At 39.8% G+C, this 21,465-nt stretch overlaps 2 protein-coding genes across 3 annotated transcripts; both read left to right on the forward strand.

Moving 5' to 3' along the window:
* Positions 1–10,182: 10,182 nt before the first annotated feature.
* LOC307047501 (uncharacterized protein) lies at positions 10,183–12,317 on the forward strand. Of its 2 annotated transcripts, none has more exons than XM_079694513.1 (5): positions 10,183–10,398; positions 10,599–10,667; positions 10,804–10,944; positions 11,079–11,285; positions 11,686–12,317. In XM_079694513.1, the coding sequence occupies exons 1-5, from the start codon at positions 10,350–10,352 to the stop codon at positions 11,718–11,720; spliced, it is 501 nt and encodes a 166-aa protein (XP_079550639.1). In that variant the 5' UTR covers positions 10,183–10,349; the 3' UTR covers positions 11,721–12,317. The 2 variants fall into 2 exon arrangements, with proteins under 2 accessions (XP_079550639.1, XP_079550638.1); XM_079694512.1 differs by having other exon boundaries at positions 10,189–10,398; positions 11,625–12,317.
* Positions 12,318–13,588: 1,271 nt separating this feature from the next.
* Positions 13,589–20,637, forward strand: mal2 (mal, T cell differentiation protein 2). Its single transcript, XM_079691359.1, has 4 exons — positions 13,589–13,858; positions 15,972–16,142; positions 17,719–17,919; positions 19,667–20,637. The coding sequence occupies exons 1-4, from the start codon at positions 13,742–13,744 to the stop codon at positions 19,736–19,738; spliced, it is 561 nt and encodes a 186-aa protein (XP_079547485.1). The 5' UTR covers positions 13,589–13,741; the 3' UTR covers positions 19,739–20,637.
* Positions 20,638–21,465: the final 828 nt, after the last annotated feature.

The raw sequence follows: 21,465 nt of genomic DNA on the forward strand, positions 1-21,465 counted from the left end.
GTGCATTTTGACATGACAGGAGGAGATTCGTTTTGCTCCCCGCTTTGATATCTTGAGGTTACAGCGGCCCCTGTTGTCCATGGAGCCGGTCCTGGATGTAGTGCAGTAGGGTGGCGGTCACTGTTGCATTCTCTGCACTGACATTTTTTGTCACAGTCTTTGGCTTGGTGGCTGGTTGATGCACAACACCTAAAGCAAATGTTTGAATCCTTAAGATATGCTTTTCGCTCATCCAGAGATTTGTACCTGAAACCACGGCATTTCCTGAGAGGGTGTGGTTTGTGGTGGAGTGGACATTGCTTATCTGGGTCGACAGCTCTTTTTGCTGCTGAGCTTTCATAGCTGTTATCAAAGTCTGCTGAGACCTCTGTCCTCCTTACAGAGACTGGCGTTCTCATGTTGGGTTTGAAAGGCTTCTCAGTCTTGTTTATACTCTGACCACCTGTGAGCTGGGCAAAGCTTGGATCATTGAGTATCTTGGCTTGGTCACAAACATACTTTGCAAAGATGAAGAATGGTGGATACGATACTCTGTGTGTTTCTTTATAACGTGATGCTAGAGAGACCCACTTGTCATGCAGGGAATATGGCAGCTTTTGGACGATGGAAGTGATGCCACGGGATGTGTCTAGGTAGCTCAGATCAGATAGAAATCCATCTGTCTGCGGCTTCAAGCTCCAAAAGAATGTCTCCCAGCTCCCTCAACTTTTGATTTTCTCTGTTGTTGATTTTGGGGAAATCATCGACTTTTAGGAGTTCATTTTCTATTGCTTCAGGTGACCCATAACAATCTTCCAACCTTTGCCATAGCATATTGACACCTGCTGCCGCATTGTGGAGGTGAACCGATCTGATTCTCTTTGCATGTTCAGAGGATTTCGGTCCAAGCCATTTACACAGGAGGTCGAGCTCTTCTCTTGAGGTCAGGTTCAAGCCCACTGTGGAACTGAGGAATGATGCTTTCCAGGCCCAATAGTTTTCCGGCTAGTCATCAAACTGCAATAGCCCGGAGCTAACCATTTCCCGACGTATTAAATACTTGGCCAAATCTGCTGTAGCTGATGAATGAGACTCATTGGCTCTTGGTGAAACATCTGCATGTTGAGTAGGTTGATGAACATGACTGGATGGTCTTGCTGCGTGTGACTGCTCATGATGGCTGTAGATGTTTCTAGATGGACCTTCAGCAGGGCTATATATCTGGCTGGCTTCTCGCTCCTGATTGTGTGCATGTTGAGCAGGTAATTTAGGAAATCCACCTTCAATTAACTCAGGTGGCTGTACAGCACCTCTTTCCATGTAGCCTTTAGCTTGCTCACCGTCGTCCATTGCGTGCTGGCGCCCCGGTGTGGGTATGGGTTGTTGTGGCTTTCAGTCTTGGTGGGATTCAGGTGCTGGATTCCCCTTGTACCACTCAGTGTACGCACTCTTTGCATGATTTGGATCTCCATATGCACCCTCAGCAGCTGCTTCGAGAATTTCAGCTTCAGCGATGGCAACTGCAGCAGCACTTTCTAGCCGCAATGTATTGAGACTAGCTTTAAGCTCCGCTTTCTTTCTTGTAGCTTCAGCTGCGGCCTTCTGTTGTTCCTCGTCAATATATGCCTGTGCTTTAATCATGTCAGCTTCTCTTTGTGCAAAAGAGGCCTGGACACGTGCAGCCTCTGCTTTTGCACGAGCTCTAGCTGCCATGGTGTTGACTGAGGACATGCGGCTTGAACGTGAGGTGATGGAGCATTGTGATCGTGTTTCCCACTCATCATTGTTGTCTGCCATCATGTAGACTGTAGCTTTGATGAGAGAAGAATCCGGTTCTTTCTACTGGTATCCCATCTTCTGTGGCAAATCCTACAGGCGTGGTTGTCTTTTTACTATTCTGCCCTCGCAAGAATACTTTTCGGATTGCAGGCTTGGCAGATAGCTTAAAGTGGACCTATCATGCTATATTTGAATAATATAGTGTAGGACTATACCTATATAAGGCATATTTATACTTTTTATTTTTCAAAATACAAAACAGATCATGCAATTTAGCCATTCCTCATTTCGCTCAATTTAACACTGTCTTTGCATGGGCGAATTCTGTGAGAAGAGCACCATCAACAGGCCTGGCATATGTACTACAGCGTCTCCAGCGCTTTCGAACGGCAATGTCCCTGGCTGTCTCCTCTTGATTGGTGGAGTTGGCCCAATAGCCGTAGCGCCACTTCTGTAACGTCAGAGAAATGTTCAAATCTGGATCAGTCTGTATCAGATCCGTTGCAGCCCCTTTTTAAGAGATTTGGGTATGGAGGAAAATAGAGAGGGTTGTGTTTTCTGACACTTGGTGAGTTCCCTGGAACACCGGGGACACATATTCATGTATAAAAGATGTACAAAAGTGCATTTTTCATGATAGGTCACCTTTAACACGGAAATAAACACCCAGGAGACAGCAGCTCAGTTTTGGATGTTTACTGTTTAAGTTCCATTTTCATTTCCATTTCCATTTCCATTTTCATTTTCATTTCCATTTTTGTAAAAAGACATAAAGACCCTAGGATTTGAGCAAGGATTTTGTTGGCAGGAAACAACCCATGTGCTCCATAGACAGACAGAAACAGGAAACTACAGCAAACATTTATGGACACCCAGGCCCTTTCTCATTTCGTCAAATCCCCCTCCTCGACTCCTCGACTCCTCTGTCCTCCGGTAGTGACCCGGAAATGAATTTCAGCGCGCCATGTTGAAGGACATCTCATTTCTCTAAATGCACTTCGAGGACCGAGGATCGAGTGCCGAGGAGGCTCTCTGGAGGGGGGGTACAGTGGGTGGTCACTGAAAATGTGTTCTGATATCTGTTCTTCACAGAAAATTCAATTCAAATCCTTTATTTATCCAGGTGAAATCCCATTGAGATCATTGATCTCTTTTTCAAGGGAGACATAAGGCCATTGAGTGAGTTAGAGAAAATAAATTATCAATTTTCTTTAGAAAAATAATAAACGGGTCCCACAGACCCGAACACCATACAAGGGTTACATCAAGCATGAAGCCTTCTTTACAATTAGACATACAGAAACACACATGTTTACTGAAGATACAAGGAGATCTTTATTTTATACAAAGCTGAATATACATTTTATGATTGTGACTTGACTTTTTGCAACCCAAGGCAGGTTAGTCATACAGAAAGTCATGGCCACTGATTTCCCCTTTTTAAATCTCCACCTCAAATAATTCTGCGCATAAACCAACCGTTTGTAAAGTATCCAAGTGCAATATCAGGGATGTTTTTTAAAAATAATATATACATTAACATTGAGGCAAGTTACTGCATGTAGCTCAAACCCTACATAAGTAAAATTGCTAACACATGTCTCTTCTTTCTTTTCAAGTTCAGTCAAAGCATAACAATATTTTATTTTTTTTAACAATTTCTTAAGAGATTGTGTGATGGCCTATGTCACATACAATTTGTAATAAAGATATGTGTCTGTAAAGTCCTTTGCTCTAAATAAATTTGAGCAAGGTGAAATTGGAAATAAGGCATATAAATGGACGAACAAAATAACTGAGTAATGCATCTGGCCAGTAAATGCATTTTTCATCGGTGAAGAAAACAAACGGGTAACAAAAAAACTGGCCATAAATAAAGTTCATCTCAACAATAATCGTGGTCGTTCAGCTGGACCGGGTTGTGGTCAGGAGCCGAGATTTGGTCTGCCAGTCTGTCTCTCCGGCCCTGTCCATCTCGCTCCCCCCTCACAGGACGAGGTGGAGACCTCTCTACCCCCTCCTCCTGCTGCTGCTGCTGCTCCTCCTCCTTCTCCTCCTCCTCCTCCTCCTCCTCCAACAGTTCAGTCATGTCTGCTTTAATGCTGAGATTGTGCAGTACACAGCAGGCAGTTACCACAGCAGGGACAAAGGTTTGGTTCACCTCCAAGGCCTTCGACAGGAGGCACCTCCCTCGCCCCTTCAGTATCCCAAAAGCGCGCTCAATGATGCTGCGCGCTTTGGCATGGCAGCCGTTGAAGCCGCTCTGTACCCTCCCCTGTAGTGGCTCCCGATACGGGGTTACGACCGTTATGGGGTGTACAATGCACGGATAGCCACCATCTCCCACAATAAAGTACCCTGGTGGAGGGTACAGAGCCTCCACCAGGGTACTGTTTTTTAGGACACGGGTGTCGTGCACTGAGCCCGGAAATCCTACGAATGTTTGTAGGAATTTACCCTTCCCATCGAATACAGCCTGCAGCTGTATGGAAGGAAAGAGGTTCCGATTTATGTAGTCCTGGCCACTGGGTCCGGGTGGGGTCTTTATTCTAATGTGGCACCCATCAATGGCACCCACACATGAACTAAATGCCGGGCTATCGGTCAACTGCTGGAAGCCCTGCCCGACCTCCTCCAGCTCTGGACCAGCAAGCAGCCTGATCACAGACTGCCTGAGAGCGGCGATGTCCTCCACTCCCTGGTGGACCAGTCTGTGGACCGTTGAGAGGGGTACCTGAAAGGCCCGGGACACCACACTGTATGACAAACCGTGTGCCAGCCAGTACACAGTTGTCAATACAGTCATGTGGTGTCCCGAGGCCTGTCTCCTCTCAGGCCCCAGACACCGCATCAAGGCCTCCAGGGAGTCTCGGCTCATCCTGAAGTCCTTCAGCAGGCACCCATCTCCGAAGTACAGCTCCAGCACCGGGACACTGCTGTTCAAACTTTTGTATGAGTGTGGGTGTTGAACCTGCAGGAAGAATAAAATGTACAGGTCGATACCTTTATCCATCAAACTAAACTGCACATACATATTCTGTCATAACTAATTAATCCATTGTTGTATTCCAATGAAAAAAGCCAGCTATTTTTCAATTATTTAAAACAATTGTAATCGAACACTCAAATACCTCAAGATGAAGCAGGATGGCTTTGCGCATTCTCGCTTTCCAGCGCTGGGATCGGCGTCTCTCCTATTTCCTGTTGTTGGTCAGATGTTTTTGCCACTGCCGTAAGGCACATGCTACAGCGGGTTTCATGACTCAATTTGTGTCATGTGGTCACTGAATATGTTTTTCGTTGTTGAGATTTAAATCACAGGTGTGCCTTGACCTTATATAGCCTGTCAGGTCCCTCATGATTCGTTAACTACTTGGATTAGAAATTCGTTGCAGGTGCTTTGTGAAAGAGGTGTGAGTTGATGATTTATCATGTCATTTAGCTACTAGTTTAAAAAGGTTAACATAGCCTATAGCAGGGGTGCCCACACTTTTTTGGCTGGTGAGCTACTTTTGAAATGACCAGCTAACCGAGGTCTACCAACCAAATATAAAATCCCAAATTGCAAGGGTTGCTGAATAACACGTTTTATTTTTACATGGGATAACTACAATAGGGCTGCAACAAACGACTCATTTGATTATCGATTAATCTATAGATTAATGAAACGATTAATCGACTATTCGGACTACTACTGTGTGCCTTGCGCAATTTCTCAAACGCTCTTATTTAGCCATCAACTTTTAGATTTAGTTTGAGGTTGTTTTAGGCATGTGGAAACTAACAATGAAGACAATAAAGATGAATACTTGATTCAAAAATACATATATTATTAAATTAACTTAACAAATTGTGAACAAAATTAACATTGCTTTTTATTTGAATTAAATAAATAATATTTCACATCAAAAGAAACAACAATGTTTTAACAAATCTTATTAAATAATCTGATGACAGAACTGGAAACAGAATAGCTGAAACTTTAACAAAATAAATAACTCAGTTACCTCTAATCATTAACCCATGTTTGTATAATGTAGTTAACTCCGTGTGTTGCTGCTAGCATACATAACACCTGACGTGGAAACGTTACTCGTGGATGGGGCTACACTACAGAGCTACTAGAAAGACAGTCGAACCCGGTGCATTCCTCCGTCTGAATGTGGTGCACTTTTGCTAAATGTTTAGACAAATTGCTCGTGTTACCGCCCTTACATGCTAAACACTTTTGGTGACGAGCATTGTCCACCTCAAGACGGGTAACATGTAACCACACCTTGGAGCGCTTCTCTCCACCATCTCCTCCGTATGTTGCTGCATGTAGCAGATGCGTGTGTGTAAACTGCCCCGCCCCCTTGCAAACAGACGGGGGAGAGAGAGATCTCTTCTGGATTGGAAAGATAGAAAATACACCGACCATAGACGCATTTGTTTGTCTTTTTGCATGTTAGAAACGAGTTGGCGACACTAAGACTAAGAGATAATGTTTGTGTAGCAATAATACATGACCTTTCTCTTTCTCAACTCGCTACTCGGAGGGAAGTCGCTGTCATATGTCTTGTGAACACTCCGATAATGCCTCTCCACTTTACCTTTCTTTGGCAGAGCGACGCTTGCTTTACAAATAAGGCAAATAACCTTTGAATGTGACATCACAAAAAAAGATTCTCCCTCCCATTCTGTGTGGAAGTGGTATGTCTTTAGCTTTTTGCTCGTTCCCGCACTCATTTTGTTGTTTGTCTCTCCCGGCACTTGACTGATTTTGTATCGCTTTGCATTCTGGGTTAACAGACTGGAAAGCAATAGGTCGCTTTTTCTGTCAATCAAGTCAACTCCTGAATTAAGTGGCAGGGAGGCCAAGGGAGGAGGGATCAAAACCTGTTTTGTCTATTTTAACGGAGCTGGATTTTTTTTAATTTATGAATGACTCGCGATCTACCAGCATTTCCCCCGCGGTTGACCGGTCGACCGCGGTCGACGTACTGGGCACCTCTGGCCTATAGTATAGTGTATAGACAGTCATTGTTTTTTTTTTGTGTTTGTATGTGTGCATGTGTGAATGAAACGTACATAAGCCTCCTATATGTCTCCCTTTATTTGTAGGGCACTTTTTATAATAATGTTTTAGTGCTGCCCAATACAGAAGAGACTCTAGTATGTGTCGAAAATACTCATACATTCGTGTCATACTTGTTGCAAATGAAATTAAAAGTAAATATGTGGGGGAACAATGTTCAGCTGATCGAACAGAGTTTACCAAATACAGCGCTCTAACAAAACACTCACAGCTGATGCAGCTGTTGCCACGTCATAATTAACGGACGTCGCTTTAATATGACCGCGCAGAGGAGAGGAGTTCTCATTTCTCTAACCGCCTGCTGCTTTCCCTCCTCTCTCCTCGGTTCCCCTCCTCGGCTCCTCGTCTTGCATCTCCTGTGGGCGGGACTAAGTATCGAGGATAGGAGTCGAGGAGGGGAGTTGGAGAAATGAGAAAGGGCCTCAGTCACCCAAAACCCTTTGCAGGCCCTCTTAAAGGGGCAGCACACATAGTGTTTCCCTGCTTTGGCCTTTAAAAATGTATATTCTATAGGTCAAAAGGCCAATTAAACAACTATACATACATGTTAATGTTGTGCCTTGGCTGCTGGGAGTTTGAAAGTTAGCCAGCATGTTAGCTAACTTTATAAATCCTTAATACGTGAGACTGTGTGTCTGTCAGCTTGCTGTAGCATAAACGTATATTGGGGGTATTGGAAAACCCATAGGTTCACTGTAATATAATGGTGACGCTTGCAATTGATAATGTTCTTAGCTTTTTATTGTAAATTGGCAATAACCACATAGTATCTCAATTTGTTTTTTAATTGTATTATTTAACATTTGCTTTCATTCAAAGCCCAGCAGTAAAGAGGCGCTACTGACAAGAAACATTGGGGGGAAAGCTGCATTACTGTCTGGCTGATTCTTTCACGGGTTCGGCCTGAGGTGAAGCTCCACTTAAAAACATAGGCCGAGGTTTAGGGAAGTCTGCAGGGATCTGGGTAAGGTTTTGGAAACTTCAGTACTATTACATTTAAGTGGTTGATTGTCTGGATGAACGGGAGATCACATTTCAAGCACAACAATGGAACAAATGTCTGTCTGTGTTTGAAACCATGGCTATAGAGCCACAACAGCACCATTGGCTTATGGATCTATCTCAATGGATTGTTTTGAAGTCTGTACAGAAATGTTGTCCCCTGTGGACCAGTCCAATTTACCTGGGTGATCCCTTTTCCTCTATGCTGACAGATTTTTATTAATTCTGAGATATATGTAATTTACCATAAATGAAATGGCACTTACTTCGAGAGACATTAATGATTTAGAAAATATTCATTACTTGGATCCATTGCGTTTTCAAATGTGTCGTTTTAAAGGTCCCATGTCATGCTTTTCCGGTTATTACCCGTCCCCTTGTGTTATGAAGGGTTTTCTGCATGTAAACCGTCTGCAGAGGCAAAACCCCTCAAGGTAAAAGTCTAACACAGAAAAGACCTCCCCAAAACGCCTCGTTGGAGATTTCTCATTTTCCATTGTTTACTTCCTGGGTACTCTGACGTGGGGATACCCAGAGACCACACCCTCTGCCAGCCTTTCACAAGACAAAGCTTCCCAAACCTTTCAGCGATTCATGCCGGATATGTACAGCGTAGGGCACTGAAGAACGATGCTGTTCCTACTTTGTTTGGACCAGCGGGATATTCGGGTACACAACCTGTAAGTATTCATTGTTGTTTGTGTATTTATGATGTTTAAAACAAACAAGGTACTGTATCTACCACGACTGTTTAAATGGGTAAACGTTTTGCGGGCTACTACGTTGGGATCACGGAGAAATGCTCTCCACAGACTCATGCTCACAGCGTTATAAACCTTTTTCTTACTAAATATCAAGCCACACTTTTTGTTTTTACTTCGGCTGTGAGTGTTTGTGTGTGTTCAGGATGAGTTTCGCTTGTTCTCGCTGTATCGCCGACACAGAAGCCTGTCTGCTCCTCACAGCAGCTCACAGCAGCAACGAGCCTCGCTAACGTCCCGACCAATCAGAGCACACTGGGCTCACAGGGGGGGGGGGGGGGGGGGGGGGGAGCTCCAACAAGCCGTTTAGGATAGAGAGTGAATACCCGGTGAATACACATACTTTACAGAGATGCTGTATGAGAAACCAGTGTGAGTTATAAATCTATTTTACTATACCTCAACAATGGAATTATGATCAGGAGAAATAGCCATCACATGGGACCTTTAAGGGTTGTTGAGACATTCATATTCTCCTCAGGATGAACTATTATCAATTTGTTAATCCTCCTTTTCCTTCCATGCCATAAAGCAAAGTAATAGTCATTTCTCACATATATAGTTTTTAATGAATTTTCTCGAGTTGTCAGGGGAAGTGACTTGCCACATTTTGTTATGTTCCTCTATTCTCCTAAAATTCTTCCACTTCTCTTTCTGCAGATGTTTCCTCTATTTTCTTTAGTAAAAGCGATGGAATGAGTTTTTGACTGCTAAAAAGTAATTTGAGGATTTTTTTATTTTTATAACCTCAATTATTTATCAGGTTTCTTGGAGTTGTACACCCTTAGGCCATAAGAGGGGGACACTCTGATGGCTTTCAGATTAACTATTTATTATAGTTTGCCTCTTAAATAAACATTTAACGATTTTGACCTTAAATAACCTGCATTATCATAACATGCTAAACACATGGCAATAAAGTTGCAGTGGGTGTTACGTTATAAGTATGATTTTTCTGTCTCCCCATTTTTTTGGAATAAAACCTCTGTTGACAGAACAATAAAGTAGTGTCATGTTCATACATTACTAACACATCTAGGAATTGTCATTGTAGGTGCTGCACTTGGTTGTTACATTATTTAATATAGTCAATATCTTGGTTTATGTTTTTTGCTGTTTCCTGTTTTTTATTTGGTGTGAACACAGTCATGTCTATACTTTTCACTTTGTGTGATCAAACTATTTTTGTAATGCCGTTGAACATAAATAGGTGGCTTTGTGTGCACAACACCTGTGCTGTCGTTATAGTGACTTTCCATATAAGCAGTGCACACATTTCAAGTTGCTTTTGCCTTCTTTGTGGCCCATTATAACCTGCATGGTTACATGGTTAGGCATGAACAGATTGGTTTCAATTCTTGTTAAACGAAACATCAATTTCTTACAGCACAACACACAAACACAGGCTTACATCCTGCTATTTTAAACAGGAAATTAACAGAAGGGTTTCGCTGACTTTCCTTTAAGTGTGCTGAGTCCACAATCCGGATGAGGAAAGATAGGAAATCATAGATTATAATACCATACTCCACAACATCTCACCACAATGTAAAAAACGTATCTGAGAGTTCTGCTTTTGGAAAGACTCCCGCCCATGTTGTCTTTCTTATCCGAACTACTCCCATGCGTTTATTTGCAGTATCAGCAAATTATTGGACCTTAATAAGAACACGGAAACTGAGCACACATTTTACAGAAGCTCTGAACATCACATCAAGGGAAAATACGATTCAGGACGATAGTGTGATTTGATGGCTCCTGACAACATGTCAAATTATGGGTTTAAAACTCAAACATCCGGTAAGAACACACATTCAACCACATTGCCTATACAGTACAACATTTATAATATGAATTGTAGCTGTAGTATTTATACAAAAAACCTAAGATGTGCTTGAGGAAACAGGGACAAAGCTTTCAACATTTAGTTAAATTACACATTTGCTTTGATTGTTTTCTGGATATTCATTGCGTTTTTGTTGTGGTGATTTGTGTTTCAGTGCGGTGGATTGGAGCTGCTGCAGTGTGTATGGGGACGCTGATTATAATCCTAATCATAGTGGCCCACAGTAAGTACTGACTCAGCAATGAGCATGAGTACACACACCAAAAGAAACCTCAAAATGTATTAGTATTTTCTGCTTTAACAGTGGTCACTTGATCATTTGAATGGTTATTCGTTGATTGTAAGTGATATTTTTGTAGATTCCAGTGTTCTCAATCACAATGACTCAAAGTCGGAACAGCTGATCTCTAGCCTGACTATGGACAGAAACACTGAGAGGGATGAGCTAGAACAAAGAAAGATTAATTCCGGCAACCTGACAAAAGAGATGGAGGTTCACAGTAAGTACTGACTCAACAATGAGCTTGAGTACACACCACAAAACACCTAAACATGTATTAGTATTTGTTGCTTTAACAGTGGTTACTTGATAATTGTAATGGTTATTCGTTGATTGTAAATTATATTTTTGTAGATTCCATCGTTCTCAATCATATGGACTCAAAGTTTGAACAGCTGATCTCTAACCTGACTATGGACAGAAACATGAGGGAGGAGCTAGAACAAATGAAGATGAATTCCAGCAACCTGACAGAAGAGCTGGAGGTTCTGCAGAGCAAATACAACGCTATGGCTGCAAGTCAAGATGAACTACAAGAGGAGTTAAAAGGGTTAAGGAAACGTAAGTAACGACTAAAGCTACACATGTAGACTTGAATGGGATCTTCTTTTATTTGGATGCACAGCTGTAGAAAGGAAATATGAGCATATGCAGAAAATAAAGGAACATTAGCAAAAACCAAGAGAAGTGGTTGGATAATAAAATGCATGCTAGTATACTTAAAGCCAAAATAATAAAACTAGACATCTTAACTATTATTATCACTATTAACTATACTTCAATGTGTATGAATAAATCTGGACATAAGCTTCAAAAATGTGTTTCCTGCTGGTCTCCAAACATTTTCTTAAAAGTTAAGGGTTTCAAGATCACAATAACCAAAATATACTTGTCAAATAGGTGTCCCTTGCCTCCAAGGATGGACACGCTTCCAAGACAAGTGCTACTTTTTCTCTGGTAGGAGCGCGTCTAAAACCTGGCAAGGCAGCAGACTAGACTGTCAAGCGAGAGGAGCCGACCTGGCTATTATAACCACCCAAGAAGTGCTGGATTTTCTCAGCAAAACTACTGTCATATCCTGGATCGGTCTGTCTGACATGGTGCAAGAGGGCAAGTGGAAGTGGGTGGATGGGACTGATCTGGTAGGTGTCGGATTCTGGAAAAAGGGGGAGCCCAATAATCATGGTGGAAATGAGGATTGTGTTGAGCTGACGCATTCAGAAAAGAAATTTAATGACGCCCCTTGTAATACAGAATTTGCATGGATTTGTGAGCGTTAGTCACCCATTCTCTTCTCTCCTCTCCCCATACATGTTTTTTGATTCAACTTTGATTACAACGCCTTGAAAGAGAGATGTTTAGTTTTTTTGTAACCTATATTTGTCAAAAAGCCCTTCAAATGTCATGTTTTTTCTAAATTCAATCTATGAAACAAATGGCACTTAAGAAGTTCCCTTAATCTTCACAATATTGCTTGGTAATCTTGTTCTTTCTTTTTCAATTATTAGCCATTTAAGCAAAAAGTACAATGCACAATCTTGTATCTTTTGAATGTTTTCTTCTACTCCTAAAATAAAAACATGGACAACAGAATGAAGATCTGTTTTTTATATTCTGCAAATTACTTTTTTAAATCTGTGTGAGTGTAAAGTTAGCTGCATTTAATAAAACCTAAGAATCAGCAGTTTAGTCTGAGAAAGATTTAACCCTGGCTTCCTGTTGTTTCATAGATGATAAGGATCCACTAAAATGTATTTCCATGTACCGAGAACAGGGGTCAAATGTTTTTATACATTATTTCACTGAAGCTTGAAACCAAATCAGGCCTGAAAAAGATTTCCGATATAGCAGTGCTTGTCTTATAAGCAAAAGTATTTTATTATATGATAGGACCTAGAGTTTGTATACTGATTGATTCTAGCCACAAAAAAGCAAACTTAGCCTAGTGCCCTATAAGAGGTTATATAAACATTGGTTCATATAACCCAAATCCTGTCTAAACATTAACCGAGGCCTACTATAAGAAACTGACATTGATATTTACTTTTCAGACTGCTTGCACCGGGAAGGTTAACCAGGCAGTACACACACCATTGTTTCTTGGCCCTCATTTCCTTTCTAACAGTGTTACTTATCAATGCTAGCAGCAGTCATGGCTCCAACTATTAGATTGTCCCTCTCACTTTCCAAGCTGTCAGCGGATTCAGGATGCTCACACAGACTGACAAAGTGGGTGCTGGAGTTAACAGAAGTAGACAACAGCACATACTGTACCTTTATAATCAGTCATCAAAAAATTACATTAGGGGTCCCTATCCCCTATATATTTATATATATTTCGAAGACATCATTATACATAAGAGTCAGCTGACTTATGTATAATTATGTCTTCGAAATATGTTTAATGCTGCAATAATGTGTATCTGTGGATATTGTGCTACTGTTAACTACAGTAGGCCTAGCCTACTACAGAGAGGTGATTTGTATTAAGAACGTTTTTTTTTAAAGATATTGACACGTCAAGTTGAACACAATACCTTTCTAATTTTAATGAGTAGGCTACATCCCACTGCTGCATCAAAGCTGATATTTACAATTGTTAAAGGACTACATTGCCTATGTTGTGGCCCCGAAAATCTACGTAATATAAATGTGTGGGTTTATTTTAATAAACTACCAAAGTTATCAGCACAGCCAATCAATACCACTTAAATGGAGACGTTTTCATTTAATGTCACACGAACATGTGACATGAGATTCTTTTTTAAATAAAAGTATTATTTCGGAGCTCCCGTAAGGTCCTTGAATGCAGCATTGGTTCCTGGGAGTTGCCGTTCTTATTATACATCCATGGGAGTGGCACCTGCACCTGTCCGACCTGTTTGGGGGACACATGACTCCACAGGAATTTCCTCCGTTGCTCCCGTCCTTTGTTCAACGGAGTCTTTTCAGAGGGAGACAGAGGGTGAGAGCCAGAGGAGAGGGGAGATAGAGAGAAGAGAGTGAGAGATTTAGAGATGTCGGAACCAGCCACTAATCCCGCTGCCACCTCGTTCCCAGCGCCTACTCTTTCTCTACCTTTGGGACTGGACGTATTGAGAACCTACTCTGGAGCCCTTGTCTGTTTAGAAATAGTAAGTGCGTATTTTATAGACACCGTATTCCAGTATGATATTCTTATATCAGTGACTTAAGTGGAGTTGTAGAGTGAATACTGCAGAACATAGCCACTATTCTTTATGAATAATTGATAACCTTGTGTTGTTGAAGTCCAGTTAGATTTTAACCAGTCTTTCCCCTTTAATATGCGCACTGCTTATGGTTTACACACCATAGAATGTATGTTTAAACCATAGACTGTATATAAACCAACGCCAAAACCAATCGCTGAGATTGCTCGAGGCTGAGTTGTGTTTGCTTTACGCTTGACAACCAAAGCAAGGGCAATGTCGCCTCGAGCGATATCGTGAGGTTCAAAACACCTGCCTAAACCAGTGTAAGGCCTGTACAACATCAAATTGAGTACAATGTCCTTTCACCTTAATATAACGTTATTATAAGGGTGTAGCGTACAGAGTAGACACGGTGTCTGCACATGCTGCACCCTTATAATAATTTGTCTACTTATCTTTATCCCGTTGAAAGCATGTAGATAGGCCTTTAGGTGGAAACAGTTATTCAAATGTCGAGTTCCAACATCTTATCATTACCAACGTAAGCTTTAAATACTTGTGAATTTTCAAAACACCATATTGTTATGTTTTTTAATCAACTGTCTTAAGTTTGAAACAAACGATGTGAAATATTACATTTGCTACATTCCCTTTCCACTCTGTCACCACACATAGTAATAGTTGAGAATATAGTACAGCAGTGTATTAAAAGCAATGTTCAAGATGATGCAAAACCTATTTTTTTGTATTTAAATGAAAAACAACTACAATGGCAGCTGAGTAAAAATACAATATCTTCCTCTGGGATGAGGCGGAGCAGTAGTATAAGTTGCATTAAAGTAAACTAAAGACATTTAAAGTACCTTAAATATGTTCTCAAGTACAGTGCTGTTCTTCAGTTAATGTACAGTACTTGGTTGACTTTCATCACAGGTAGTAGGGGAGAGTGGGGTAAGTTGAGCCATTTTTTAGTTATGCTCTCCTCTAAGCAAGGAGAAATGACACATAGTCAAAATGAAAACACACACCTATAATTCAGGATGTCTCCTATCAATGGCAATGATAATAATTAATATTTGATCAAGGGCAGTGAAAATATTACTTCTTAAAAAAAAAAAAAGTCTTGTGGTTCAACTTGCCCCAGTGTAGTAAGTTGATCCAGGTCAGGGGGTAAATTGAACCACGGTTCAAACCTGAGAATACCTGTTCAAACCTGGGCATACCTACAACAAATCTTAAAGGTAACTATAAACAATAAATAACAAACCAAATACAAGCTTAGTTTTTCAAATATTTTTTATATAAATTTCGATTGAATTGATTGATTTGTTAAAAGGAAAAGTAATCACACAAATGGTGATACAATTTCAGACATCTTACCAATCAAACACAGGGTAAATTCAACTTTAAATGTAGCCTACAATGAGCTCTTATTATCAACTTGGCCTACTTTCATTAATTTCTCCATTGAAAAACTGGCTCAACTTACCCCAAGGCCCATGGTTCACTTTACCCCATAGCCATCATTTTAGAAAAAATAGCCTAGCACATGGTTTAATACGCTGCCAACACATCAACATATACAATATATGTGTTTAAACCTAGATATTTTTTTTTGACATGATAGCCGATATAGCTGACATCTAGAAAATGTACTTTGACAAGCAAAAAACGTTTTTTTGTAAAAATGTTTACTTACCAGACCACAATGAGTATCTCTCTTTCACAGGCAATGAGAAATGAGTGGAGCTTGCATAATTTCTGGTCACTTGATTACAACTATAAGGCGTTGCCTGGTTACAGGGGGTGGTTCAACTTACCCACTGGCTCAACTTACCCCGTTCTCCCCTACTAACATTTGGTTGCAATTTGGAAAACAAAGAGGTATAGCAGGATCAGTATTCTGTTATCTGGGTTATGGTATTGGAAAAAATTGGATATAGGCATCCGTAAGAAAAAAACACCTACCTCATGCCTTTGTATTGCATCATAAGTCGTTTACTTTAAGCCTGTATCTGTGCAAATGTGTCCATGAAACAAAATGACCAATAGGAGTGTTTATTTCTACCCCCAGTTATTTGGTGGTCTTGTATGGATCCTGGTGGCTTCCTCCAATGTTCCCGTGCCTCTGCTGCAGGGCTGGGTGATGTTTGTCTCCATCACCTCCTTCATCCTATCCTCCACCTACCTCATCTTCCTCGTCACTGGCCTGGCTGACCGCATCATCACAGACTGGAACGTTCTGGTGAGCTGTAGACAAATGAGTTAAGATAACATAGTCAGCCTGCTGGGATATTTTTTCTTAGGGTGCAATTTGGTGCTATATATATATATATATTAAATATTAAATGGCGTGGGGCTCCGTTGGGGGGGCGCAGCGCCCCTCCAAGACAATGGTAGGGGAAACACTGTATCTATTTTACATAATTCCTTTTAATGTATGAGAAGTAAAAAAAAAAGTATGTTTTTGTTAGTATAATTGATTAAAGATTGCATTATATTCTAAAGTTACATTTTCAAGTTGTTATGTAAGTTTGTATCTATGAGAAACAAAAGGAAAATCACTCAAATCATCCACCACCACACAGCAGCTATTCAAGTGTGGGCACACAGATTACATTTGAGTTGTTTTACTGATTATATCATGAATTAAATCTATGAGAAAATTGTTGTTTCAAATCACCTATCAACTATAACCAGTGTGTTCGTGTGTGCACTGTTGCAAAAACTTAACTTATTTTAGCCTATAAAAAAGACAATGAATGTTATGGAACAGAGTATTTTTTACCATCTAGAACAAGCATAAAAAACAGTAGCTGGAGGGTTGGTTGTAATGCAAGTACTAAACAAATTGCTTCTTCTTCGATCTAACTGCACAGCGAGGCAGATCATCTATTTATTAGCTCTCTAAGATCATGCCAAGCGTGTGGCTCAAGATGCTAGAAATCAGTGCAGCAAATGAGTATATATTTCAGCAGAACATCTGCAAGTTATGTCTAGTTTGCTTGTCAAAACATCCATAACCATAATGGGTCTAGGTTATAGGCATTAAATACCCTGCTGATGACATTTTCAATAAACATTTTCACCTACATAAAGTTGTGGATGGAAAACATATAATGTAAACAACATAAAATCACTATTACAAGACAATCTCTAAGCAGCACTGGGGAGCATTCTCTGTGAGTGCAAGGTATGATATATACTGTATGATAGAAAAGTGATGCACTGTTAAATGTACATATATATAAACACATTAAGTCACTCTTATGTACTGTGTGATGCGTCTGGGTCCTCAGACAGAGCCAGCCTTACCTCAGGCTCCAGGCTCTGCTCCCAGAAGGAGCCCGGCGGCTGGGTTTGTTTGTTTTCAGCCGAACAATGAGTGACATGGATGATGAGCTCACACTATAACAAAGGCCTGCCTATAGTCCAGCGACAACACAGTCTTATTAACCTGCTTAAATATTCTGACACTCCCTTTTTCCCTCTGCATCTTAATCCCTCTTTGTCTTTCTTTGTGGTTTTTCCTTAATAATGTTGACTTCCATTTTATACTCCTTTTTATTTTAAATGTTTCTATAATTTGCCATGTTTTTGTGTTGCTCTTGTGTAAAGTTAATTAGTGTAAAAGCTTGGGTTATTGACAGATGGCCATGTTTGTTATGTGACTTCCAAAGTCCAGGTAGCTTTAGTTACCAGTGCATTGTCTAATAATTACCCGAGGGGATACAACTGACATTTTGGCCATTCTTTATATCCAACTGCTGCTATTACTGTTTTGTTTTTATATCTAATGCATACTTTTTTTTGTCCCACAGGATGTGACTTACCATTTTATGGCATTGCTTTTCTACTTTGCCGCCTTTGTGTTGGAGGCAGCAACTACGGCAGCTAATGGAGGAGCCCACATCAAGATACTGCCCAACAGCACTGAAACTGTCATGTGTATAGCTTACCCTCGGGGCAATATATTCACAGTCATGGATGACAGGCAATACAGTGTTAATGTGGCAGCCACGGTGAGTGCTATATACCTGTTTTTAAATGAAGTCTGTATCACAGTGTGTGTGCAAAGTGTGTGTGTTTTAAATCATATTATCATAATGGACTCAGTATTATTTAATGAAATGTACCATAATGTTAAACCCTGTTACATTTGACTTAGGAAGGTACCTGCTGAGTGCCTTAGAAAGACTTGAAAAAGAATCCAAAGTTTCTACGAAAAGTTAATTGATGAACTATATCTGATATCCACCCTGTTATTCTTTCAGGCTCTTAATAGCTTACTTTCAGAGAAACACCTCAGGTGACACATTTGTGTACAAAGAAGTACAAATTCTTGACTTTGCTTGCTGTTCTTTGTTTAATTTATATATATAGTGGAGGAAATAAGTATTTGATCCCTTGCAGATTTAGTTAGTTTTCCCACTTAGAAACAAATGAACAATCTATGATTTTAATGGTAGGTTAATTGTACTAATGAGAGAGAGAATATCAACAACAAAAAAATCGAGAAATTGACATTACTGAAAAGATAAAAATTGATTTGCATTTAACTGTGGGAAATAAATATTTGATCCCCTTGCAAAACATGTGTTAGTACTTGGTGGAGAAACCCTCGTTGGACAGACAGAGGTCAGACACTTCTTGTAGTTGGTCTCCAGGTCTGCACATCTCAGGAAGGATTTTGGTCCACTCCTCACCCCCAAAGCATAATGTTTCCACCTCCATGCTTGACGTTGGGGATGGTGTTCTGGGGTTATAGTCAGCATATCTCTTCCTCCAAACACGGTGTGTCGAGTTGATGCCTTGATCTGGATTTTGTTCTCATCTGACCACATCACATTCTCCCAAGCCTTCTCATTCAGATGACGATTGGCACATTTCAGATGGGCCTTTCATGTTCTTCTTGAGCAGGGGGCCCTTGCAGCGCTGCAGGATTTTATCCATTATTGTGTAATGTGTTACCAATAGTTTTCTTGGTGACTGTGGTCCCAGCTGCCTTGAGATCATCAACAAGTTCCTCCCGTGTAGTTCTTGACTGATCCCTGACCTTTCCCTCACGAGATCTTGTGTGGAGCCCAAGTCAGACGGCGATTGATGCTCATTTTGTCTTTCTTCCATTTAGAAACACACACATTTTCCTTCTGAATAATGGCACCAACAGTTGTCTACTTCTCACCAAGCTGCTTTCTGATGGTCTTGTAGCCAATCCCAGCCTTTTGCAGGTCTACTGTCTTGTCCCTGAGGTCCTTAGACAGCTCTTTAGTCTTGCCCATGGTTGAGCGGTTGTAACAAGTTGATATTAGGAGTACCTTTTTTAAAGGAAGAGGACTTATGTAACTGGTCTGTGGAAGCCAGAATTCCTGTTGGCTGCAAGGGGATCAAATACTTATTTCCCACAGTTAAATACAAATACATTTGTATCTTTTATATAATGTCAATTTCTGGATTTTTTCTTTTTGATATTCTCTCTCATTAGTCAAATAAAGACTGTTCACTTCTTTGTAAGTGGGTAAACTTACAAAATCGGCAAGGGAACAAATACTTACTTCCTCCAGTGTATATACTTAAATGTTGTTTTGGGCTGATTACAATTAGTAAGTGATCCTACAGACCTGTAGGAACCTACTGAGCTAAAAAAAATATTATAAATAGATATGGAACAAACTAATAAGTTATCAGTCAGTAAATGTGAGTGAAATTGCTGGGGTATTTCTGACCAACTGTGTTTTTGCTCTCTCTCCTTTTATCTTTTTATCCCAGGTATTTGCATTTGTGGTGACATTATGTTATGGCTGCAGTATGGTGATGGGATTCAAGAGGTGGATGTCGTAACCAGAAAAAACTAAACTGTGGAAACTTCAGTTTAAAAACATTTACATGACTTCAGCATGTATTAAAATCAGCACACCATCAGTTATTTCCTGTTGGTTAACTTGCATCATAAAAAGGGAAAAGTAATACATATATTTAAAATGTCTGCCTCAATCAAACATGTGTTAAGTTTTCTGGACAATAATATTCCTGCAATAAATCTGTTAAAGGTTTGGGTTCAGGTAGGTTCAGTGAGGGCTGTTTGAAGTGTCTATACAGGATAGTAATAAAGAATTGCAGTTTAAGTTGGCTGTACATGGTCATTCTCATAGGAGGAACTATTCCCCTTTTTTAAATGACCACTACAACATGCCTATTAATGCTGCTCATGGATAATGCACTGCATAACAATAATGTGATGCTGCAATTTGTTTGAAAGATGATGGTTTTTACTTTCCTTCAGTTTCCTTGGTGCTAAGGAGCTATTTTCTCACTAGATTTTGATATGAATTCTATTACATTTCAATGTAATCCTATTAAAAGTGTAAATTGATCTGATATTTAAATTTCAAAGTTGCAATTCTTGTTGTGAGAACTTTGTATCCAACGTGTTCAGTTGTTCATATATTGTAACAATTATTCCATTCTCAGTTAAAACAAGTTACATAATAATATGTGTAAATGTTTAAACTTTCTGAGTGCAGTCATTTGTGGCTAACTCCATTTTGACTGTTTCTCATCAGTCAGCTACTATATTTTAAACCGTGATCTTAATCTACTAATGGACCATTAAATGTATGCAAGTATAGCATCAATAATCATATTGCTACATGATGTATTAGTTGTATTTACTGTATGCTTTTTTTTGCATATACATGTTGTTAACTTAAAATCGTTTTTAATAAATTGTTTTAACACTTGTTTTTTCTTGAAATTTGAAATGCTTTTAAGAACTACACAAATAAAGGTTTTGAAGAAAAGGGTGCAGTGTTTCCTGCCACAGTGTTGCAACAATAAGGCACTCAAGTAAAAAAACAATTAAACAAAGTGAACAAGGTCCATCTCTTCATCTGTGAGAGGGTAAAACAGTGATTTAGCCCTGTTGTTTACCAATAAACTCAAATGACATTAAACGATATGCAAATAAAGCCGAGAAGTACTTTTGGGATTTCATAATAAATATTGCGTTTTGTTTCTGAATCCTCACAAGTTGAGGTTTAGTCTACTTCATATCTAACATATTTTTTCCAATGTTCTCTTCGTAGCAGAAGTTTTGGTCCATTTCAGATGTTTTAATGTGCATTTCAATAGCATCTATAAAGCATTTGTCCATAACATCTATTTGAGACTAACTATTTGAGTTGGTGTTAGGGCTATCTCCACCACATGTTGCTTGGGCTGGTAGTTTTCTCCGATACACCAGTTGGTGTTACAAGTTTTTGATGTAGAGATGAGTGTATGTGGCCTTATAACTTATATGTAGTATTACAAGTTCTGATTGTGATTAATAAAATGTACATGTATATATGCAAATATAATATTATATTTCATGTATTGTTATCTAGTTGTGTGGAAATGTTTGATGTAGAGATATTTGTTAAGCTATTATAGGGCATATTTTGACGTCAAGGTTAGTGTAAGTAAGATTTGCTATATCTTAATGCCCTTGTAGAAACGTTTACAAATAAAAGTATCATCTATTTTGTCATTCTTATTTCAGCCACTAGATGTCGCCCATTATCTACAAC

This window comes from Notothenia rossii (assembly GCF_949606895.1).
Source record: "Notothenia rossii genome assembly, chromosome: 7".
In the NCBI taxonomy this organism is placed as follows: domain Eukaryota; kingdom Metazoa; phylum Chordata; class Actinopteri; order Perciformes; family Nototheniidae; genus Notothenia; species Notothenia rossii.

Bases quoted from the DNA above. Each gene is read 5' to 3' on its own strand.
- LOC307047501 (XM_079694512.1), top strand. From the start codon at position 10,350: ATGGCTCCTGACAACATGTCAAATTATGGGTTTAAAACTCAAACATCC. The intron at 10,945-11,078 runs GTAAGTACTGAC...ATATTTTTGTAG, and splicing joins AAAAGAGATGGAGGTTCACA to ATTCCATCGTTCTCAATCAT. The intron at 11,286-11,624 runs GTAAGTAACGAC...CTTGTCAAATAG, and splicing joins GTTAAAAGGGTTAAGGAAAC to GTGTCCCTTGCCTCCAAGGA.
- mal2 (XM_079691359.1), top strand. From the start codon at position 13,742: ATGTCGGAACCAGCCACTAATCCCGCTGCCACCTCGTTCCCAGCGCCT. The intron at 13,859-15,971 runs GTAAGTGCGTAT...TTCTACCCCCAG, and splicing joins CCCTTGTCTGTTTAGAAATA to TTATTTGGTGGTCTTGTATG. The intron at 16,143-17,718 runs GTGAGCTGTAGA...TTTGTCCCACAG, and splicing joins TCACAGACTGGAACGTTCTG to GATGTGACTTACCATTTTAT.